Below are 21,342 nucleotides of genomic sequence, written 5' to 3'. Positions count from 1 at the left end.
AAGGATTTTTAAACACATCATGGACAGGGCATACTAAGTTTCCCCTGACTTTTAAAGTAAACAATATTTGATTTTATTGACTTTAGCATATATTGAGTTCTCTGGAAATTCCCAATCTTTCCATACTTGGAATAAACATGGAGCGGATCTGTATTTGCTATTTTTTACTTTCTAGCTTGTTTAAGGTGTTCTGTAGTTTTGTTTAAGCTCCTCTTGGTTTGGATTTTGACCCATTTGCTCCCCATGATTTTGTTTTCCACTGAGCATCCTCCTCCCTGCTCTCCTCCCATTTTTTGGGGGATCTCTCACATTCTTCAAGCAGACCACAGGGCAGAGGCTGTTGCCTTTAATTTTCCCACCTTTGGACTCTTCTTACATGAAATGATCCATATTTTAAATCCTCCTGGGAACAGATGCAAATTTCTATGTCACCCTACTCACTTTAGAGAACATTGGCTTTTTCCACGTCCCAAATAAGATTTCATTCTTGTCAGGGAAGAGCTGAAGTGCTGTTTGTTTGCAGAATTTCCGGATGACTGACGGCATGCTCAGCCCTCGGAGTCCTCGCGGTAAACGCAGCTCTTGCTATTGGAAAAAACACATCAGAAATCCCAAAATAAAGCAGGGAATGTACAGTATTCCCAAGTTAGGAACACCACGTGTGGCTTTTGATGGCAGTTTGTTTGATTGTGAGATGTAGGAGAAGTGAAATCTTACAGATGCGTTCCAGGGAGAGCCAGAAGATCTTTTTTTCCTTTTTCTACTCGTCCGGAAACACTTAGGAATGAGCAGTTCCACCTCTTTGTCCTGTTGATGGCTGTTTTCTCCTGCTATAAGGAAATACTTTCCACTTGTATTAGACCATTATCTCACACGGATGTGGAGCAGATTTCCATTTGCTGTTCTTGGCTGGGAAGGGCATCAGGAGAGAAATCTGCGGGAAGCTGGGGAAAGAACCTGAGAATATGAAGTGCCTTAAGCTGCTCGACTGTGTGTTCTGAAAATTCCTCTTTTTTGGGGTGCCTGTGGTGAGAATAACTAGGAAAGACACTGTGCCACTGATGGGGGTGCTGCTGTATTATTATTTTCATTTGGGGCTGGCAAAGCCTCTCGGTGCTAAATCCCTCTCCCGCAATAATTCCCAGCTCTTTCACCTGTGTTTCAGGAAGCCTTTGAGAAGGGAGCTGTCAGGTCAGATTGTCTTCCTCTAATAACTAGAAATCCCCTGGAATTTCTTGGTAAATACCCTGTAGGATATGCTCCTGGTATAGGTACCCAGCCAACTCTGGCCTTGGAATAGCTCAAAAGCCATAAGTAAATATGTTCTTGGAATTACATTTTAAAATTGGTTTTCATCTTTAACTCGTTTTGAAGTTAAAACCTAATTATGAATATTAAATACATGTTAAAGAATCCAATTTTCTTCTAGTTCTGCATTAAATGAGCTGCCAGAATTCACCTGGTGGTGACAGGTTGGGAAGGAACATTCTCTGAGGTGGCCTCACTAAACTGCAGACTCTAGCCTAAAACTGTATTTTAAACATTAATTTGCATAGAATGCAGGTCCTGTCTTTCAGGAAAAATAATGAATGACCTCTCTCCCAGCTGGCCTTATCTATGATGGGAGTGCAGTGGAAAAGCAGGATTCATGCTTTGGAAAAAGGGGTGTTTGCCAGCTTCTCATCTGAACTGCAAAGAGCAGCTTTGGCTTTGAAATGAGCCGTGAGTTCACGGTGCCCTTCTGCGGATGAGTGCCTGAAGGATGGATTTGGGCAGTGCTGTCTGTTTCTTCTGCTCCTTTGTGTGACGTGGGCAAGTGCTGGACACAAAACCCAGCGGAAAATTCCCGCATGTGTTTTGTGTTGCTGGAAGTTCGGGTTGTGCTGGTTGACTTAGGAGGGGACATTGAAACACATGTTGGCAGCAGTTAAAAAGGACAGTGTTTACTGGTCATCCCAACTGGTCCCATCCCAGGAAACATCAGCTGTTTCTGCTGCTCAGACCACTGGAGCACTTCTGGAATAGGGGAGCTCTTGCAGCTGTCCCAAACTGGCACCTCAGTGAAGCACAAAGAAACTTTACCCTGTCCAAGGTGCCCTGGATATGATGTAGAAATCTGAGGTGCCAGGCAGAGTGAATTCCAACAAAGCCATGACAGCCAGGAGCCCTTCCTCAAATTGTAGCTGATTTCTGGCCCAGGGAGCTCCTAAGTGGTACAGTTGGCTGATTGAGTATGTTTTGGTCTTGTTTTGCTGCTCTGAACCAAGATTACTATGAAAAGAATGAGAATTAATTGTAGCATCATTGCATTAATTGTACACTGGAGTTGCTAAAAGTTTGTGTGGATTAGCTCAGGAGCAGTACAACAGTCCAGTAGCATCCCTATGGCCCCAAAGGCCCATATGTGGAAAAACTTTGGCATTTTGAATTAAAAAAATGAAAAGAAAGTAGACACACGCAGCATATAAATATTTTACCCAACGTGCATCTTTTCTGCAATCATTAAATACCTTGAAAAGATCCCTTCCAACCCAAATCTGTGGATGGTTCCCTGATGCTGATAGTGAGGAGTGGTCAACTCTGCTGTAAATTACAAAATCTGATGGAAGCTGAATTGGTGCAATCTGATTGACCATCTTAGACTCTGCTGCCTGAAAAATTTCATCCCTTTATTCCAAGGCTCCTGAAAGCAGTTACTGTGGAGTTACTTAGTTGTGACGTGACCTGGCTTGTCTCAAAGTGACACTTTGCAAGAAGTTAATAGAGCCATCTGTTTTCTCATACTCTAATTGCTCCTTGAGCCCAAACAGCTCCGTGGATCCAAGGAAAGCAGGGAGCAAGAGGGGCCAGGTGTTGAGGGGCTGTTTGAGGCTCTTGGTGTGGGTTGAGATTCCATGGCTCAACATCCCATCCATCCCTGCCCTCTGGCAGTGGAAGCCATTCCCTGTGTCCTGTCCCTCCATGCCTTGTCCCCAGTCCCTCTCCAGCTCTCCTGGAGCCCCTTAAGGTGCTGGAAGAACTCTGAGCTCTCTCTGGAGCCTTCTCCTCCCCAGGTGAGCACCCCCAGCTCTCCCAGCCTGGCTCCAGCCCTGGAGCAGCTCCATGGCCTCTTCCTACCATTTAGGAATAGCCAAATTTCTTTTTCTTTTTTTTTTTTCAAGGCAGATCTCTGCAATTTCCTTTGAGTTTTGCTTTAAGTTTATGGATATTTTTAACGTGGTTCCAGTGCTGTGAACAAGAACTTTTGACTTGCTTATCTGTGAGCACTGATTATTGACAGAGGTGTGAAAAGGAAAGTAAATCACACTTATCCTGATAGAGTGCAGATCCTGACCAGATACTGGGAACAAATTGTTCCCTGTGAGGATGGGCAGGCCCTGGCACAGGTGCCCAGAGAAGCTGTGGCTGCCCCTGCATCCCTGGAAGTGTCCAAGGCCAGGCTGGACAGGGTTTGGAGTGGAAGATGTCCCTGCCCATGGCAGGGGATGGAACTGGATGAACTCTGAGGCCCTCCCAGCCCAAATTCTGGGAGTCCGTATCTTTCCTTGTCCTCTTGGTGTGTCCAAACCTGGCAATGTGTCCGTAGCATTTTTGGGTGAAATACCTGCTCTTGGCATGGTGCTGCTGATCCAGCCAGCCAAAAGTTACGGAAGACTGGAGCTGGAAAAATGATGCCTTGTTCTGCAAGCTCAGGGATCCATAATGATTCATCTTCAGGCTGTTTGCAGCTGAGGGAGCAGAGCAAGACCCAGCAGCTGCTGATGGTGAGAGCAGGGGAGCTGCCAAGGCACAGGCAGTGGCATTCCCTGGATTCCCTGGCTGGAAGGCTTTCCTCAGCCTCCCTGCCGAAGAGAGAATAAGTTTTTAGATGCTTGAAGGGCCTGTTCATCTGTCCTGACTTCCTCTCAACCAGACCTGGGAGTTCATGTATAATGTCACCTTCCAGTGAAACCAGTGCTTGTGCTTCACAGAGATCTGTGTTCCCTATTGCATGGGTTTTCCTCAATAAAGGAGTCATGAAATAGTTTAGAAATCTGGACAAGTATAATTCTATGGAGCAGCTTCAATTAACCTGCAACCTCTGTTAGTTGATGTTTTTGGATTGATTGGTGATGGCTCTGTCAGGAGAAACACGGACCCATGTGAAGTCTCCAACTTATGTCAGGAATATGTAGGATATGGACCAGCAGGTCACCTCCTGAACCCAGTCACCCCAAAATCCTGGTCAGGAGGGGGCCAAACCCACCCCAGCTGCAGCACAACTTCAGCCCTCTCCTGGGAAGTGGCACGTGGGCTCAGACATCAGGTTACACCAAAGCAGAGCAGGGTAAGATGTGTGATTGCTCCAAGGCTGGTGCTGATGAGAAAGAAGTGATGTGCAGCCGTAATTAACAGCCGCTTAATTGAGTGATTTGCCCAGACTGTGTAGGATAAAAGCAGGATGTGTGAACACCCAGCCAAGGGTGTTTGGAGCTCTGCAGGAAATGATCCGAGGTGGTGGGCAGAAGCTGCTGGAGCAGCTGTGAGCCTCTTTTTTTTTTTGGGAATGTGGAGAGTTCCCAAACCTTTCCAGGGCTGCACATACTCACTGTTCTCATCACCCCTGGGAAAGTAAACCCCAGAGTTCCTGCTGCTCATCTGAAGCCCTGCTTTGTTTTTTGAGCAAACACTGCACAGCCTTAAAAAGCCCAACAGAACAGGATGCTTTTTCTTTGCTGGTGAAAGCAAGTGTTAAGGACTGGATTACAAGATGGGAAATGGAGTTGTATTTTTATGGGGCTCTTTTGTAATTGCAGGATTATGTCTTACAAAGATCCTCTTCAGCTACACCAGTATTTCATTCCCTTTGGATGCTGGTGAGCCCAGGGCTTTCCTTACCACGTTAAACTCTCTGAGATGGAGTTTTTCACTCTATATTCAAGATGGAATTTCCTTTTTCTGCTTCTTAGTATTTTGTTAACCTATTTTAGGAATGATTTCTCTGGATTTATACCAAATATAGCAGCCGTGACTCAGCCTCTGTTCCTGGTTTTGGACTCAGGGATGCACTTGCTGCTTTTGCATTCCCTCTGCCTCTGTAATTTCCCCCTCTAAGTTTCTAATCTGGTCCCCCTGCATTCCTCCAGGAGCTTCCTTCAGTTTACATGGCTTTCCTATTGATCTCAGGATTGTCACAATATTTTATAAATAGGCAGCAGCAGAAGAATTCAGCATAGGGGATAGGACAAGGGTGGAATGGTTTTAAACTGAAGGAGGATGAATTTAGATTAGACCTTGGGAAGGAATTCCTGTCTGTGAGGGTGGGGAGACCCTGGCACAGGGTGCCCAGAGAAGCTGGGGCTGCCCCTGCATCCTTGGAAGTGTCCAAGGCCAGGCTGGACAGGGCTTGGAGCAACCTGGGACAGTGGAAGGTGTCCCTGTCCATGGCAGGGAGTGGAACTGGATGGTTTTAATCCCCTTCCAACGCAAAGTCTGGGCTTCCATAATGCACCATATCCAGCTGGCTGTTAGACTGTCACAAAGCCCTCAGCTGGCATTTTAATGTGCAAGTGACAGAACTGGAGCTCTGGGGAGATCCTGTTCCTCCACGTGGCACCTGTGGAGCAAAGTTCCCTCCCCAGCACCTCTGCTGGAGCCATGCTGGGGCTGTGGCCTGGCTGCAGTCGGTCACTCGTGGCACACATTGTCCAGGAGCCGCGGCTGAGACAGGCTGCACACAGCGGGGTGCAGAAGGCTGGAGAGGCACAGGCAGTGATGCCAGCTCCGAGTTCCCGAGGTGGTTCAGGGGCTGGTGAGGATTTTTTTGAGTGCCCTCTTAATTGCTGGTAATTGGCAGCACAGCCTGAGCAGTTCTGTCCCGTGTTCAGTTCTCTGTTTGCCCGCTCTGATGTCTGCAGAAGATTTGCAGGATCAGATGGCAGCAGTGAATTGCAAATCAGGAGGATTAGCATTTGTATCAAATATGCTCCAGCAGAAGGAGATTACAAGTCCTGGGTCAGCAAGAGCTCAGGAGTGTAGCTATGGAGCTCCTGCTGCTGTGGGGATAGGAATTCTGCTCTGTTCCTTCTGCAAGGCTGCCTTGACAGATCATAGAATCATCCTGAGCTGGAAGGAACCCACAAGCATCAAAATCCAACTGCTGGCCCTGCACAGACACCCCAACCATCCCACCCTGTGCATTCCTGAGTCTTGTTCAAACACTCCTGGAGCCCTGGCAGCCTTGGGGCCATGCCCATTCCAGTGCTCCATCTGGGTGAAGAACCTTTTGCTAATAATAATATTTAGCTTCTGCCAACACGTTGTGTTCTCCTGTTAAAATGCAGAATAAAATCCTTCCAAAATGGTGCTCCTCTCCTTCAGTATCAGTCCTCCCCTCCCTTTCTCTTTCCAGCCAGTGGACAGGTATTATACATCAGATAAAAGACCAGGAGAGGATCAGGCACGTGTTTCATGGTTTTAGAGCTGCTTTTAGTGTTGGCTGAGCTGAACAAAGGAGGGATGTGAGGACATCAATGGCAGCTTCACCTCAGCTCATCCACACCGAGCTGGAAATACCTGCGGGCTCGTGTTCATTTACAAACTAAAAGTGGGAGCAGGGGAAACCTGGGCTTCCTCTGCCAAGGGCTTAAACACCCACAGAACACACAGATGAGCTGCTGCCTGTGGCAAACAGGCTGCCTGAGGGGGAAATTAAAAGTGCCACCCTAAAACCCTTTGTAATTACATTTCCATAGCCCTCAGCCACACTGGGAGGACAAATCTGACACCGTTGTGCTGATACAGAAATCTGGGCACAGCTGGGTTTTAATTTCCAGGGAAAACAGAGGGGTGTGAAGTGCATCCTCCTCTCCTTGTTTTGTGTACCTTCCATCTTCCTCTGGCATTGCACTAGGGGTGTTCTGCACGTGGAGGGATGCTGGTGGGATGGCACAGCCCCAGCAATGCCAGTGAGGGACACCTGTGCCCTGGGAAATTGATGTGGAAATACTTTATGGGGTGTTGTTCACTGTGCTCTAAATGCAGGCACCATTGTGTTTAAATTCATGTGGGTAAAGAAATGAAAATATAAAATATATATTTTAAAATGTGATTAGAGGCATATTATTAATTGAAAAGGAATAACCAGATCACTCTATACTTATTGAAAGAAGTCAATTTGAGAAAAGAATACAGAGAAGGGGGGGACCTTGGGGAAGTGTCTTGCTGTGTAACATTTGTTCTTTCTGAAGTGTGTATTCCCAGGCTCTCCAGATCGTAGAGGTCGTGGCTACTCTCATAATTTGCCCTCCTTTTCTTTCCCTCAAGGACATTTTTTTCACTCCTGTTGCCTGGCAATTCCTGTGAAGGTTGCCCAGGCCCTGCCCTGTGCTTTCCCTGTGTTCCCTGTGCAGGTCACATTGTCCAGAGGATGCACATCCAGTCTGGTTTCTCTCCTACCCACAGTGTGTGCTGCCTACTGGGCTGTTTATTATATATTTCATTCCTTCTAGAAACCCTGTTAGTTCTTCCTTGCTGTTGGAATCATCTCTTAAAGCTGAATTAATCATTGAACAGAATGAACAGGAACTCAGTTGCTGTTGTTTATTAAGGAAATGAAAAACATGCCACCAGTATTTCACAAAACATCTTCTGGGAATACTGAGTTTATCTTCCAGGCTTGGAAAAAAACTTGTGAATTCATTAAAAAAATAGAGCAAATCTTACCAAAATTAGTCCCTTACCACGCTGGGGGTTTTATCACAGTTATTATCAATTTGGGCATTGTCAGAGGACAGAGAAATGAAATCTGTCTCTTGAGTAGGTGATGTGCACCTGTTGTATGATTGATAGAGTTCATTTAAGACGAAAATTGAATTGTTAGGGAGAAATGATGGCAGAAAAAAAGCCTTATTATGTGCAGAGATGAGGCTTATCAGCATGAAAAGAAATGTGTCACAAATTGGTTGCAAATCAAAGGCCTGATTTTTTTTTTCCCTTCTTTTTCAAAAAGGCACAAATAAGGGCGTGCACTGTAAATCATGGAATTGCTGTGTAATGTGTGCTGGGATCTTTTGTGCAATATAAAAAGGCTTTTTCTCTGCAGAGTTTATAATATGAAGCTGTGAGGCTACAGACAGCTCTGTGTGCTTAAACCAAGTGGGTTTATTCCAGCTACACCTGAGTGTGTTGTAAAAGCAATGCTGAATTCTAATAATAATTAAATTATCAGTCATAGGTACAGACATGGAATTGTTAAACTTGGAAACAGCCTCCAAGGACATTGAGTCCAAATGTTCCCCTGGCACTGCCACCAAGAGTGGGATTTGGGACAAGGGATGGAGGGACAGGACACGGGGAAAGGCTTCCCACTGCCAGAGGGCAGGGATGGATGGGATATTGGGAATTAGGAATTGTTCCCTGTGAGGATGGGCAGGCCTGGCACAGGGTGCCAGAGCAGCTGTGGCTGCCCCTGGATCCCTGGAATTGCCCAAGGCCAGGCTGGACAGGGCTTGGAGCAGCCTGGGACAGTGGAAGGTGCCCCTGCCCGTGGAATTGGTGGAACTGGAGGATTTTCAGGGTGGCTCCCAACCCAAACCATTGTGTGATTTTGTGATTGTTTAACCTGCGTGGATGCTGAAGCTCTGGCTTTTGGAGCTCTGCCTCCTCTGCTCCTTGACCTGGCAGCCAGGAGGGATCGATCTGAGATGAGTACAGATGTTCACGTGGGAAGGCTGATGTTTGCTTGGTGCTTCAGACTAATCTTTTCCTTTTGAATGTTTCTGAGACACTTCCAGGACTTTTTTTACTGCTTTTCTTTGCTCTCAGCACTCACTGTTATTTTAAGGAAGAAGGGAATGGCTGATCTGCCATTTCTGCCCTGCCATTCATTCCCCAAACTGGTCTTATCCCCCTGAAGGGAAACAAGGAAGCAAAGCTGGGTTTTCCAGCCATCATATGCTGGAGATTTAGTAGTTCTTTTTTTCCTCATATAAACTGCAAGCTGTAAGCTCCTTCAAACTTCTCTTCCCACTCTTTAGTGTGAGAAGGTATGTCCAGAAATCTGTGAAAAGTGTTAATTGTTGACTTGCTGTGGCCTTTCAGCCCTTTCCTTTGTGTTGCTGCAAAAGCATTCCTGGTTTTGGGCTGGGTGTATTCACTGGAAACCTGGATGGAGTGTTTAGGTGAATAAAAGCACTTCAAAATCTTCTGTAATGGCAGGCTGGAAAATTCTTGGCTTTTCCAGTGGTTGTGAAATATGAATATGCTAATTGAGTGCATATTGCATGTGTCAGGGATCATGCCATACGTGCACTGATTACTGCCTCTTGTCCCTTATACAGTGTCTGCCACTAACCCCTGGAAATTCCTGTTTGGAATGTTTGACTTGTGTTTGAGGCCTGGGACAGCTTTACAGACATCTGCAGCCTTCATTTAAAGATTTCTGTCGTGGTCATCTGTGTAAGCTTGTTTTCTGTTGTGCTGGTTGTTTTACTGAGCTCTGCCTATGATTGTTGTGATTTTCTTAATTTCTTAATTTGAGCTCTGTTTGTTCATCACTTGGCAGCTTTCCCCCAAAAAGTCAGGAACTCCTTTTGCTTATTTTTCAGGTGGTACCGAGTTGCCCCATATATTTTCTGGGTTTTGGTGGGGCACATCAAGCCCAGCATAAATCTGGAGTCTGTTTTTCTCCTTCCATGTAGCTTGGTTTCCAAATGGAGAGAGGGAATGCCACTGTCTGCCTGTCCTATGGATGGGAAAGACTTTCAGGCTCCTGGGCTTGTTAACACAGAGCCTCTTGCCAACACAAAATTACAAAAAGACGATGATAAACAAACTTCTTGCCAAAGCTCCCTTCCTGCTGACAGATTTAGCCTGGGCCCTGCTTCATCTTCCCTGGTGCTGCTTTGTTTCAGAAGGAAGATTCCAAAATATTTAAGGAAGAAGGGACTATTAGGGAGGATTGATCCCCTCTGTTTGCACTGTTCATCTTCCTGTCCCCCAGTCTCTAAACCCCATCTGGGTCCATCCATCAGTGTGAGCAGAGGAAGAAGAGAGGACAGGGAGAGATTTGCTGTGCTGCCCGATGGGAAAGTGGGGCTGGAGCTGCTCCTCAACCCTGCCTTGGGTTTCCAGTCTTGACCAGAGAAGACATCCCAAAAGTGACCAGAAAAGAGGACCTGGGTGGAGATTGTTAGAGAGCAATGAGGAACAGCCGTGGCTGGAAGTGACAAATTACAGCCAAAACCTGCAGCACAGTGGATTTGACCAAATAAAGCCCAGGGAAGCCTGACCCATCTGTTATTACAAGGATATCTCTGCCCTCATCTGTTTTTAATTCCAGGAATATTGTATTGCTGATGTGCCAACTTTGTATGGTGTGATTGACTCCCAGACAAATCCAGATGTTTATCCTATTACAATCCATGGGAAGGAGTCATGTTTTCAATATTTGGGATATGGCTTCAAAGGGATTCTCCCATCTTGGGGGGAATAATTGTAAAAATGGAGGGAGGGTAATTAGTGGCAGTGGTTGGAAATTTTGGAGCAAAACATAAATTAAGACTTTTCTTTGAGGATAATGTGATGGAAAGTGGATATTAGACCTGAATCCTGGTCCTGCCAGCATGGTCTGGTTTACCCTAGAATCATGGAATCATTTAGGTTGGAAAAGCCCTCTGAGACCATCGAGTCCAACTGTGAACCCAGGCCAAGGCCACCACTGACCTGTGTTCCCTGAACACTTCCAGGGATGGTTATTCCACCTATTCCAATGCTCCCAGTGAGCTCACCCTTGAACCCGTTGCTCTCCTGCATCTTCTCTTCATCTGTAAAACAAAGCCAAAGAGGTGATCAGTTATTTCATATTTTTAAAGAGCTTGGAAGGGGGGAGGATTATATTTATTAGTGTCAGAAATTGTCTTTTTGTGGATTTTACTCTTGTGTCTGGTTGTTGTGTCGGACTCCTGCAGTGCAGCTTCTCTCAGGAGAAGGAGCAGTGGTTGGCTGGGAGAAAGGTCTGAAGCAGCTCGACAAGGCTCAGATAAGAAAGATAACTAAGAATATTTTGTTCTGTTTTTTGTAGCGCCCGGGTGATGTTGTGGGATGGATGTTTATAATCCAGGCTTTTCCTGGTGGCCAGCCCAAATCTCCCAAGGCAGTGCTTGTGGAAAGGAAGGAGCAGAGAGAAGTGTCTTCAAGCTGCGTGTTCCTAGAAGCCTTTCCAGCAGAACGTAATGAAGTAGGATAGGGAAGACAAAAGAATGGAGATAATCAGCTGGAGGAGGCCATGGCTCAGTCGGAGAGCGCCGAGTACAAGAGTACAGCAGGGTTCATCTCCAAAGGGAAAGCCAGCAAGGCCTCAAGTTAGAGAAATTAATAGGAATATATCAAGGAAGTCGTTTGAGAACTGCTGAGAATGGTTTGGGACTCACTGGGGCAGATATGTTAGATCTTTTAAAAAATACATGTATTTATTGGTTACCTGCTGGTGAAACCCATCAGACTTGCAGATAAAAGGCTGGGAATTTGCAGCACAGAATTCATCTGCATTAAGACATTTTCTTCTCTGGAAACAAGTTAATATAACCCCAGATGTGCCAGAATCTTTTGGTTTTTCTCATTCTGAAATTTCTTCTGGGGGAACTGGTTCGAGTCCAGGTTGAATGGGGCTTGGTGGAAGGTGTCCCTGCCCATGGCAGGGGCTTGGAACTGGATGAGCTTTAAGGTTCCTCCCAATCCAGACCAGTCTGTGAGCGTATGATTCAATCATTTCTCATTTATTTAGGCTCAGAGGGGTGTTTGTGTAAGCTCTGCATAATTCAAACAGGCAAACACAATGTGCAGGTATTTTGCCACCTGTATTCAGGTTCACTTGTGCAATAAGAGATCCCATCTTCCTAGGCTTTTTTAGGGAGGAAAGGGATTTCCTGTACAATATTTCAATATGCAGTATAAAATATTAAATTGAATTAATTACTGAATTATCATTTTTTGATCCTCTGGCTTTTAAGCAGATCATAAACTTCAGCAAACGAAAGGTCGAGATTTTTTTCCTGCCTCAGCATTTATTTCTTTGGGCAGTCTGAGGTCAGCAAATTCCAAAGTCAAGAGCTGCTTTGTGCTTATAAATGATCCATTTCATTTTTTGTACAATGAAGACAAAAGGGCTTGTTGCTGTTAGAGATGTCAGGTTTTTCTCGATTGGAGAAGCCCGATTATTTAGTTCTTCATCTCAGAGGAAGCAGCAGGTGATGAGAATGTGGCTCCTTGGGGTTTTTTTCTCCCAGGACACTCTCCTGTGTCTCCTCAGTGAAGATCTGAGTGCCCCTGTCCTGGTTTGGAGGTGGATCTGACAGAAGATGCTGTAGGACTGTAAATTTTTGGGAGCTGGGGGAGTTCACCTGGAGAGGGGAAGGCAGCCTGGGATAGTGGGAGGTGTCCCTGCCCATGGCAGGGCTCAGAGTTAGATGATCTTTCAGGTCTTTCCCACCCAAACCAGTCTGGGTTTCCATGTGTCAACCTGATGTGTTCACATTATATATATATAAATATAAAATAAATATATTATTTATATATATATATATATATATAAAAATAAAATATAAAACCCTGTTACATTTCTATAACAGGTTCAATATTTTGTTTCACGTGTGAGATGTTCAGTCAACTCTTAAGTTAAGGTGTCGCTAAAAAAAGAATAAATTAAAGAAGAAGCTGCTCATTGTGGAAACGAATCTCCGAGCTCGTGCCCACTGTCCCAGACTTTTTTGGGGAAAGGTGGGATGTACCCTTGTAACTTGCCTAATTTAACTTTTAACAGATGAATTGGAAGGTAATTTAATTATTGTTTGGTGGATCCCAAGTGAGGGTCAAGCTTGAAACGACTTAAGGGAAAAATTGTCAGAAAATTAGTGAAATTTGCATGAAGTGTAAGGTCAGGAGGCCTTTTCATGTTCAAGGAGACTTTGGCTGAATATTATTAGCATGCAATTTGTATAAAATTCATTTAAAGAGGTGATGTGCGGGTCAAGGAAGAAAAGTATCTCTTTTCTTTGTTCATACACTCTCATGTTGGTTTTGTGCCACCTGATGTGAAATAAATTGCTTTTGGCACATAGAGAAAATCGTACCCTCTCTCCTGAGTGTAAGGAACGGGGCTCTCAAAAGGCATTGCATCCCAGTGCCACAAAAAACAAGGCAATGGGAGTTTAAAGGGAAAATCACCTTGACACAAGGAATGACTTGAAGGAAAATGGAAAAAATGTCTGTTGTTCAGAACAGCTGCCTTTTCCATTGTTTACTCTTTTCATTTCAAGTTCAGAGCTACTGTTTAATTTTTGGAGAGCGTGAAAGACTCACCTGTCCATGTTGCTGTTTTAAAAGCCCTGCAAAATATATTTGTTTCTCTGTTTGTAAAGATTCCATTCCTTTGTTCTGAAAAGATAATGATAATAACTTCGTTAACTTCCTGGATTTTCCATGCCTGCTTTATTCTTTCAGCTTTTATATTGGGTCAGAGGTTGGACTTGATGGTCTTGGAGATCTTTTCCAACCGTAATGATGAGGGTTGCAAACCCTGCCCTGTGGAGATGGGGGGATCTGGGCACAGTGTTCCCAAAGGCACCAAGTAAACCAGTGATGGGGGAAAGCAGTGGGAATGAGATGTTCCTGATCTCCTGTGTCCGTAGGAGTTTGGAGATGTGCTGATCCCTGATTCCCAGGAGTGGGGGACACACGCTCATGGAATCACAGAGTCTATAAGGCTGGGAAAGCCCTCCAAGGCTGGGAAAGCCCTCCAAGGCTGGGAAAGCCCTCCAAAGCTGGAAAAGCCCTCCAAGGCTGGAAAAGCCCTCCAAAGTCATGGAGTCCAACCATTCCCCAGCTCTGCCAAGGCCACACCGACCCATTCCCGCCCTCCCTTGCGGCTCTGTTTGCCCTTCATGTGGAGCAGTTCCCTGGTGGGATGGGAGCGTGTCCTGCACTTTCACAGGAAGGATAAAATAGATGAAAACGTAACCAGGTTACAGCCACAAAGTATCCCGGGTCTGTTTGCTAGCAGCTTATTCCCATGGCATTCCTGCTGGAGTTACTCCTTGCTGGAGTCTCTCGGAGCAACTGAGCGTGGCTGTCTCAGGGATTAGGAAGCACTGGAAGCTGCTGCAATAGAGCAGCACTGGTGTTTGTCTGTTTATAATTAATTTTTAGTAGTCTTTTTGTTGGGCATTCATGGCCACAAGCGAACTCTGCAGGTTCTGGCAGTGGAGAAGGTTTAATTTTGCTAATCCTGTTTTATTCCCATTTCAGTGTAGCTGTTTCAATGCCACAACATGGTGCCTGCAATGAATTTCAAATGTATTTTCGGATGGCATTGTCTTGCAGAATGGGAGAGAAAATCATCCCTCCCAAATGCAGTTTGCAGGGGCTCTTTCCTGCTGTCTGGAAATCCCTCCCTGCATACAAAGCAGGGAGGAAGCACAAACCTCTTCCTCACAAGCTCTCAAGCCCCCATCAAGGTTACAACATTTTTATCTGGGATAAAAAGCATTTTCTTTCATCCTTCTCAATAAGAGCATTTTGCTTTTACCATTTGGTACAACACCTAATGCAAGCCACACATATGCAGTCTTTTTTTTTTTTTCCCCTGAATTATGATTTTTTTATACTCTTTCCGCACACAAGAGTACAAATGAAATTATGCTGGCATTGAAAAGGCACTTCAGAAAAGCAGCCGTGATTCCAGCCCTGTCTGGGAGCAGGTCCAGCTGTCACTGGGTGGTTTTTGGGAAGGAACAATGGAAAGGTGAAGTGTTACCCTCCTATATTTTATTTCATAAAATCACAGAATGATTTGGGTTGGAAGGGACCTTAAAGCTCATCCAGTCCCGTGGGCAGGGACAGCTTCCACTAGATCAGATGCTCCAAGCCCCATCCAAGCTGGCTTTGGGCAGTTCCTGGGATGGGGCAGCCTGGTCCTACACTGATTTTCTTAAAGATCTTCTTAATGCTCTTAATGCAGTGTGCTAGTGAGGCCACCGGTGGAATTCCGAGTCTCCCTGTCTCTTCCCACTTACTCATAGCCCTGATTTCCTTTGCTGTGAGAATGGCTCCTTCAGTGCTAACTTGGGGGTGGAGGGACAGCTAATTAATTAAGCACTAATTGTTGTCAAGTCAATCGGTGCTAACACGTAACGTTTGACTTGTTTACTCTCCGGAGGTGAAGTGAAAGGAGTTAATGATGTAACAAATTGTGTCCCCATCATGAGGGACTTGTTTGGAGCGAATGGTGTTATTTATGAACTGTAAAATAACACATTTTAACAAAACCCCCAGATTTTGAAGCAAGATGGGTTTGGTTCTGGTGTGAAATTACCACTAGATAGCTGTGGAGACAAATGCGTCGCCTAATAAAGCTTAATGACTGATTTTCCCATTAATCAGAACTGAGAATGTGCTTCATTAAGATAATTAACTGAGCCAGTTGCTTAACTGACAGTTGGGAGACACAAATTCCCAAGTTACTTGCTTTCCTCTACATAAAACCCACAAGAAGCTGACCCGGCTTCGTCGTTTTTATCGGAGAGGGGAGCACGAGGGCCGTGGGAATCTCCTCGCTCACGGGAGCTCCGCGACAGAGTCTCCCCGTGGGACACGGGTGGGATCAGGGGGTGGCCCTGCCCAGCCCCACGCAGGATCCAAGCCTTGGCCTGCAGGTTTTCACAGTCAGCTCACGCTGAAAGCTCACCAAGACTTGCCCTCCTGCATCTCGCCAGCGGCGAACGGTCTTTTATCCGCTGCTTTCGGAAAGGTCAGGCCTTCGGCACGGTTGGTTTTATCACCCAAGAACTGCTCGCTCTTCCAAGGGGGAGAATTCCTTGGCCGACTTTGTGGCTCCTCCTCTTTGTTCATCTCAAGCTGGAAGTGGGGTCATGAGTCCTGAGCCCCCCCTGGAGCAGGGACGTGGGAGATGAATCTGCTCCGGGTACATTTGTAGGCAGAATATGCAGCGCTGGAGAAGTTGTGGGAATTAACGGAGAGATCCAAAACTTGAATTATTAAATATGCTATCTGGTTGTAACGTCTGGTTGTAAATCCCTTCCTTCACAGCTGTCTGTGTCTGGAATTCTAACAGGGTGATGCTATCAGGACTCTGCACAGACAGCGACTCGGGAGCCAACGCAAGGCAACCGTCTCAACTCTGCTTTTCTTTTGTCCTCAGAGTTCCCGGTCTTCCACCATGAATCCTGTTTACAGCCCCGTCCAACCTGGGGCTCCCTACGGCAACCCGAAGAACATGGCCTATACAGGTAGGACGGGGGTTGTGGCTTTTCCTGGGTGGCTGCGTGTGGTGGTGGCTAATCCCTTAGTGAGGGAGAAAGGTTTCCCATCAGGGAGCCGGATGGGACCGTGACTGGCAGGAAAAACCCTTCAGCGAGGGTGGTGGGAAGAGTTGGGGCTGAACTCCTGCGAAGAGGATGCCCTGGAAAGCCTAAGGAAAAGGATCCAAAGGGCTTTTTTCTTTAGATTAACAAACATGCCAGCAGGTGCTGGGACAGTCCAGCAGGAAGGCTCCCCTCAGGGGCTGCCCTGAACCACTGGGGTGCACGTGCTGGAATAATCCAGCTATGGAAATGAGGATCCCACAGCCAAGAGCCCCTTGTTTGGAGAACATCCAGGTATTGTGATAGGTGGTGACTTAAGCTACGGTACTGCCTGATTTTTTTTTTAATATTTCAAGTTGTGCTTTGGTTGAGTTAATCTTACGTGGAAGAGCCAGTCTGTTGTCTGTTTGAAACCTTCTTTAGAACTGAGTTGTCTAAAAATGTCATCCTTAATACTCGAGAAAGATGTTTACCATCATTATGTAACTAGTGGGGAACTAAAGTGTACTGGTATGGAAAGAATTCATTTGGGAGAAAAATGGTGCTTTGGAAAAAGAAAATCCCAGTTCAGGTGTATCTGGTTTTCCCTGTGGATTGTGTTCACCTTGACTTGTTTTGATCTTGTAACCCCCTTACAAAATCAGCCCTGGAAAACTCCTTTTTTATACCATTTTGGGGAAAGTAATCAGCTATTGGGTGTCACGTTGTGTTAGGGCTTCCTGCTTTCTATTTGCGTTGACTTTCACCTGATGTGTGGAATTATTTGGGAATGTGCTTTTGTGGAGGAGAGTGGTCACCAGCAGATGGGAATGAACATCAAATACTCTCAGCTGCTTTGTGCATGGAATATTCTGGTTGAGTTTGGCAGCTCTTCCAGCTGGTGGATCAGTGGGGCTGTGAGGAGCCCTGTCTGAGACTCCGCAGAGCAGAGAGTTCCTCAAAGGCGTTTTGCCCCATTTTTATTCATCCTTTCTTTTTTCCCATTCCAATTTATGCAGCTGCTTTGTTGGAGATACTGTAGCTTGGGGGAACTTTGGTCTCACAGTCAAAGCATGAGAGGCTTGAACAAAAAAAAAAAAACAATCTCTGTGAAAAAGTCTCTTCAAAAATCTCCCCATTGTGAGAGGACTGTGGACTCCAGCAGTGCTTGGGTGATAGAACGAGCTCATAAGTGCACAGTTATTTTCCTGCTCTGGAAATTACAGGAATTTTGTGGCTTTCCAGCACAAGAGGCTACTTCTCTCCCACTTTACATTGATTTTTTTTTTTTTTTTTTGGCATGTGGTTAAAGCTCCACCTTAATATCCACTCAATGTGCATTTCTGTATCTGCTTTCACACAGTCCTGGGTGTCTTAGCAGCTGCCTTCTGGCACTTGACAAGACAATTTAATTTAAATATTGAGGTGCAGATTGGTCAGAATTTGGACCTTGACCTTTCTAGAAGAATTTTAGAGGGAGAATTCTGCTTTAGATGAAGGGATTCATGGAATTCCAGAATAGTTTAGGTGGGAATGGACCTTAAAGCTCATCTGGTTCCACCTTCCATAGACCAGGTTGCTCCAAGCCCCATCCAGCCTGGTCTTGAACACATGAATTCTGCAGGACTCCATTTGGAATTAGTCAAGTGCCAACATTAATGGGATGTTGTCTTCTAAAGTTACCTGCAGGATCATCACTGTGAAGTTCCAACTGTGCCCTTAACTCTGTAAAATTTGACTTGTGCCAGCTTTGATCCATGAAGGGATCAGGAGGATGTGGCCCCCATGGTTTCATCCCAAACCATCCTTCAGGCATTTGTCTTCCAGAATTTGTGGTAAATGCAATGAAATCAGTGGTGGATGTGCAGGATAATCTTGGAGGAAAATGCTGGAGGCAGATCAGACTGGAAAAATTAAAACAAGGTCCTCGTTTTTGTCAGTGGTAAAACAAAGAAACAGATGTAGGACAGCACAGCAGGAATGTTCCTGCTGGATTGTTCCATTGCCCAGGTGGAAGGTAAGGAGTCAGTGGGCTGAACTCTTACAGTGAAGTCACAAACTAGAAGTCAAAAAGTATTTAACAGAAAGCTTTTTTTTTTTTTTTTTTTTTTTTTCCTGGGCAAATAGTATTACAAAACCTTTTAAATCTGAATTTGTTTGAATATGTAATGAAAGACTCAAAGTTCTACAGTGAATGAGGAGGAGAAAATTTAAATTTTATCCTCTGTAGAGAACAGACAGGCAACTCCTGAGGGTGGTCTGAGCAGCTATGAAAAGAGCTGTGGAATAAAACTCAGGTGGGATAGAGGCAGGAAGAAAGCAGGGATAGTAATTAGGATACTGGCAGGTTGAATTCTCTGCTTGTGTGGGGTTTTTTTTTGTGCTAAATGTGAATGCTTTATACTAATTAGTATTTTGTTTATTATTTTTATTCATAGGATAGCTTTAGGCTGAAATAATGAGTTTTAATCTGAGTTTTAATGATTTTCTTCTCGTTCTGACTTCAGTGTTGTTTCTTGGCAGAGCAGGGAGAGAGGTCCATTGCAAGATAAATAATCCAATTTTTTTCTGCCAGATTGGCTGTTAGGGAAAATAGGAAATCCTTGAGTTAGGGAGAATGGGAAATCCTTGGCACATACTCAAGTACTTGATGAAGCATCCGTTTATTCAGATTCTTGATTTTTCCATTTTGATCTTCCTTAATGGAAGTGTGAAGGACAGTTATTTCCTAAATCATTTTTCAAGTGCGGTCTGGATTGGCTGGATTTTTATGGGAAATAATAATTACGTTTATAAAAGGAAGTTTTAAAATACAGTCACTTGGTGAGATAAAATCAGAATTGTTCAACTCATAGGAGAAATCTTTATGAAAACAATCCATGTGTTTGAACTAAGGGATTTATTAAGCACTTGTGGCTTCTCCTGTGTCTCATTTTTGGGGTCCTTAGAACCCCCAGATCTGTTGAATTGCACCTTCTTTCCCATTTTTTTTTTGTTGGGAACTGAAAGAGGAGGAGAATAACTTCTGCTGGCAGTGTTTCCTGCTGCTGGTTGAGCAGCTATGAGCTGAGGGAAGGTGACACAGGGAGAATATTCTGCTTGCAGACAGAGCTACATCTGCCCAACGCCAGCTTTGTGCTCCAAGTCCTGGCTCCTCATGCCCAGCTGGTGACAGCTTCCACTCCGCTAATTCCACGCATTTTGGAACATCAGCAGCAGTGTTTCAGCCTTGTTTACTATTCAATTAAACCAGACTGTAATTAAGTTGGATCGTCATGTAAGCTGTTGTTTTAATTGAGGCTAATTTATTTAAGGCCTCCAATTTGCTTTTTTTTGTTCTTGGTAGAATTCACTTTACCTGCCCCAAAGGGGGGCTGCTGAAGCACCCGGTGTTCCTTTGGCATGTTACCCTTCCCGTTTCCTTGCCCCCACTGCAGGAAGGCACCAGTGCTGCAGTAAATAGATTAGCCCATTGGTGTGGAATCAGGGATGAAGAATCAGTCTCTCCTGGAGCTTGTTTGACTTCAAGCGTGAAACTATAAAGTGTTTGTGATAGCTCACACCGTTTCCCCTCTCCCTACCAGGAGCTGATTAATATGCTGATAAGCTGCTGTGATTCATGAACCTCCGCTAGGCTGACTCCGTGCTCGCTGCAGTCATTCCTAAATAATAAATGGTAATAAAATCCAAGAGCCCAAAGATGCGGAGCCGGTTGGGAAATCTCCAGGGGGTTCGTGTCGCGGCAGTCCTCAGGTCCTGCTGCGGCAGCGCCTGCTCGGGAGGGATGCTCGTGGAATCCCGGGATGGTTTCTGGAAGGGACCTGGAAGAACACCTCATCCCAATGCCCAGCCTTGGGCAGGGACACCTCCCACTGGCCCAGGCTGCTCCAAGCCTCAGTGTCCAGCCTGGCCTGAGACACTTCCAGGAATCCAGGGGCAGCCACAGCTGTTCTGGGCACCCTGTGCCAGGGAACAATTCCTTCCCAATATCCCATCCATCCCTGCCCTCTGGGAAGCCGTTCCTCCTTGTCCTGTCCCTCTATCCCTTGTCCCCAGTCCCTCTCCAGCTCTCCTGGAGCCCCTTTAGGCCCTGCAAAGGCTCTGAGCTCTCCTTGGAGCCTTCTCCTCCCCAGGTGAGCACCCCCAGCTCTGCCAGGCTGGCTCCAGAGCAGAGGGGCTTTCCCTGCATAGGACCCCGACCCCTTCATGGCCTTGAAGAGCAAGACACATCCCTGAGTTGGGCTGTTTGCAGCACTCCCAAGCTGAAAATTACCAAGTTTTGTCATTTTTTTCCTCCCCAAGGTGAAAGCACAACATTTGTTTGGACATAATGATGAGCAGAGGGAGTCTGTGCCCTCTGGCCGTTGGTTTTGTTGGCAGGACAGGAGGTGAAGATTTCTCACGTGTGTTCCTGTCCTAATCCCCATCATTTGTGTTCACTGCTGAACTTCAGACACAGCTGCACATGTGAGGAGTGACCTCATTTACTCCTGACTGTTCCTTTAGTTTATTGTGATGTTGAAAGTCGGTGGCCTTCGATGTTGTAGAAGATGGAAGGATGCCCCGATAGGATTTCTGCTGTCAGCTTTTCATCCTTCTTTGCATACTCTCTGTGGGACAAAGATAATTCTAGGCATGATTTCAGCCTTCCTTATTAACTTACAATTATAATTTGGCTGTGTTGTTCTCTGGAAATGTTGGGCCTTGCCACACCAACCATGTTCTTTCACACCTCTGTGAAAGGGGATGAACCTTATATTTTTTCTCTTTCTTTTTGGCATTCCTCAGCATTTTTATGGGGAGCACTGAGGAAGTCGGGGCAAATGGCAGGGTTGAGGTGCTCTGTCCTTCCTTCTCCTTCTGCTCTAAGATGTGCATGCACGTCAGCCCCCTTCCATTGATTGGGAAATGCCACTCCTGGATTTAATTAGGCAATCCGTCTCTTACTGGGTCTGTAAAACAGGAATTCTAAACCGTGTTCAGGGTGTTGAATTGATTTCAGGGT

The 21,342-nt window shown here is 45.5% G+C and overlaps 1 protein-coding gene across 2 annotated transcripts in view; it reads left to right on the top strand.

Moving 5' to 3' along the window:
• The window catches only part of FAM168A (family with sequence similarity 168 member A), a 129,174-nt gene that overhangs the window by 49,574 nt on the left and 58,258 nt on the right, over nucleotides 1–21,342 (top strand). For both annotated transcript variants that reach the window (XM_053970243.1, XM_053970242.1), the window contains exon 3: nucleotides 16,196–16,283. In XM_053970243.1, coding sequence (XP_053826218.1) covers nucleotides 16,214–16,283 — 70 coding nt within the window. In that variant the 5' untranslated portion in view covers nucleotides 16,196–16,213. The remainder of the gene's footprint in view (nucleotides 1–16,195; nucleotides 16,284–21,342) is intronic.

This window comes from Vidua macroura, chromosome 2 (genome assembly GCF_024509145.1).
Source record: "Vidua macroura isolate BioBank_ID:100142 chromosome 2, ASM2450914v1, whole genome shotgun sequence".
NCBI lineage: Eukaryota > Metazoa > Chordata > Aves > Passeriformes > Viduidae > Vidua > Vidua macroura.
This window is presented reverse-complemented; position numbering and strand designations above follow the sequence as displayed.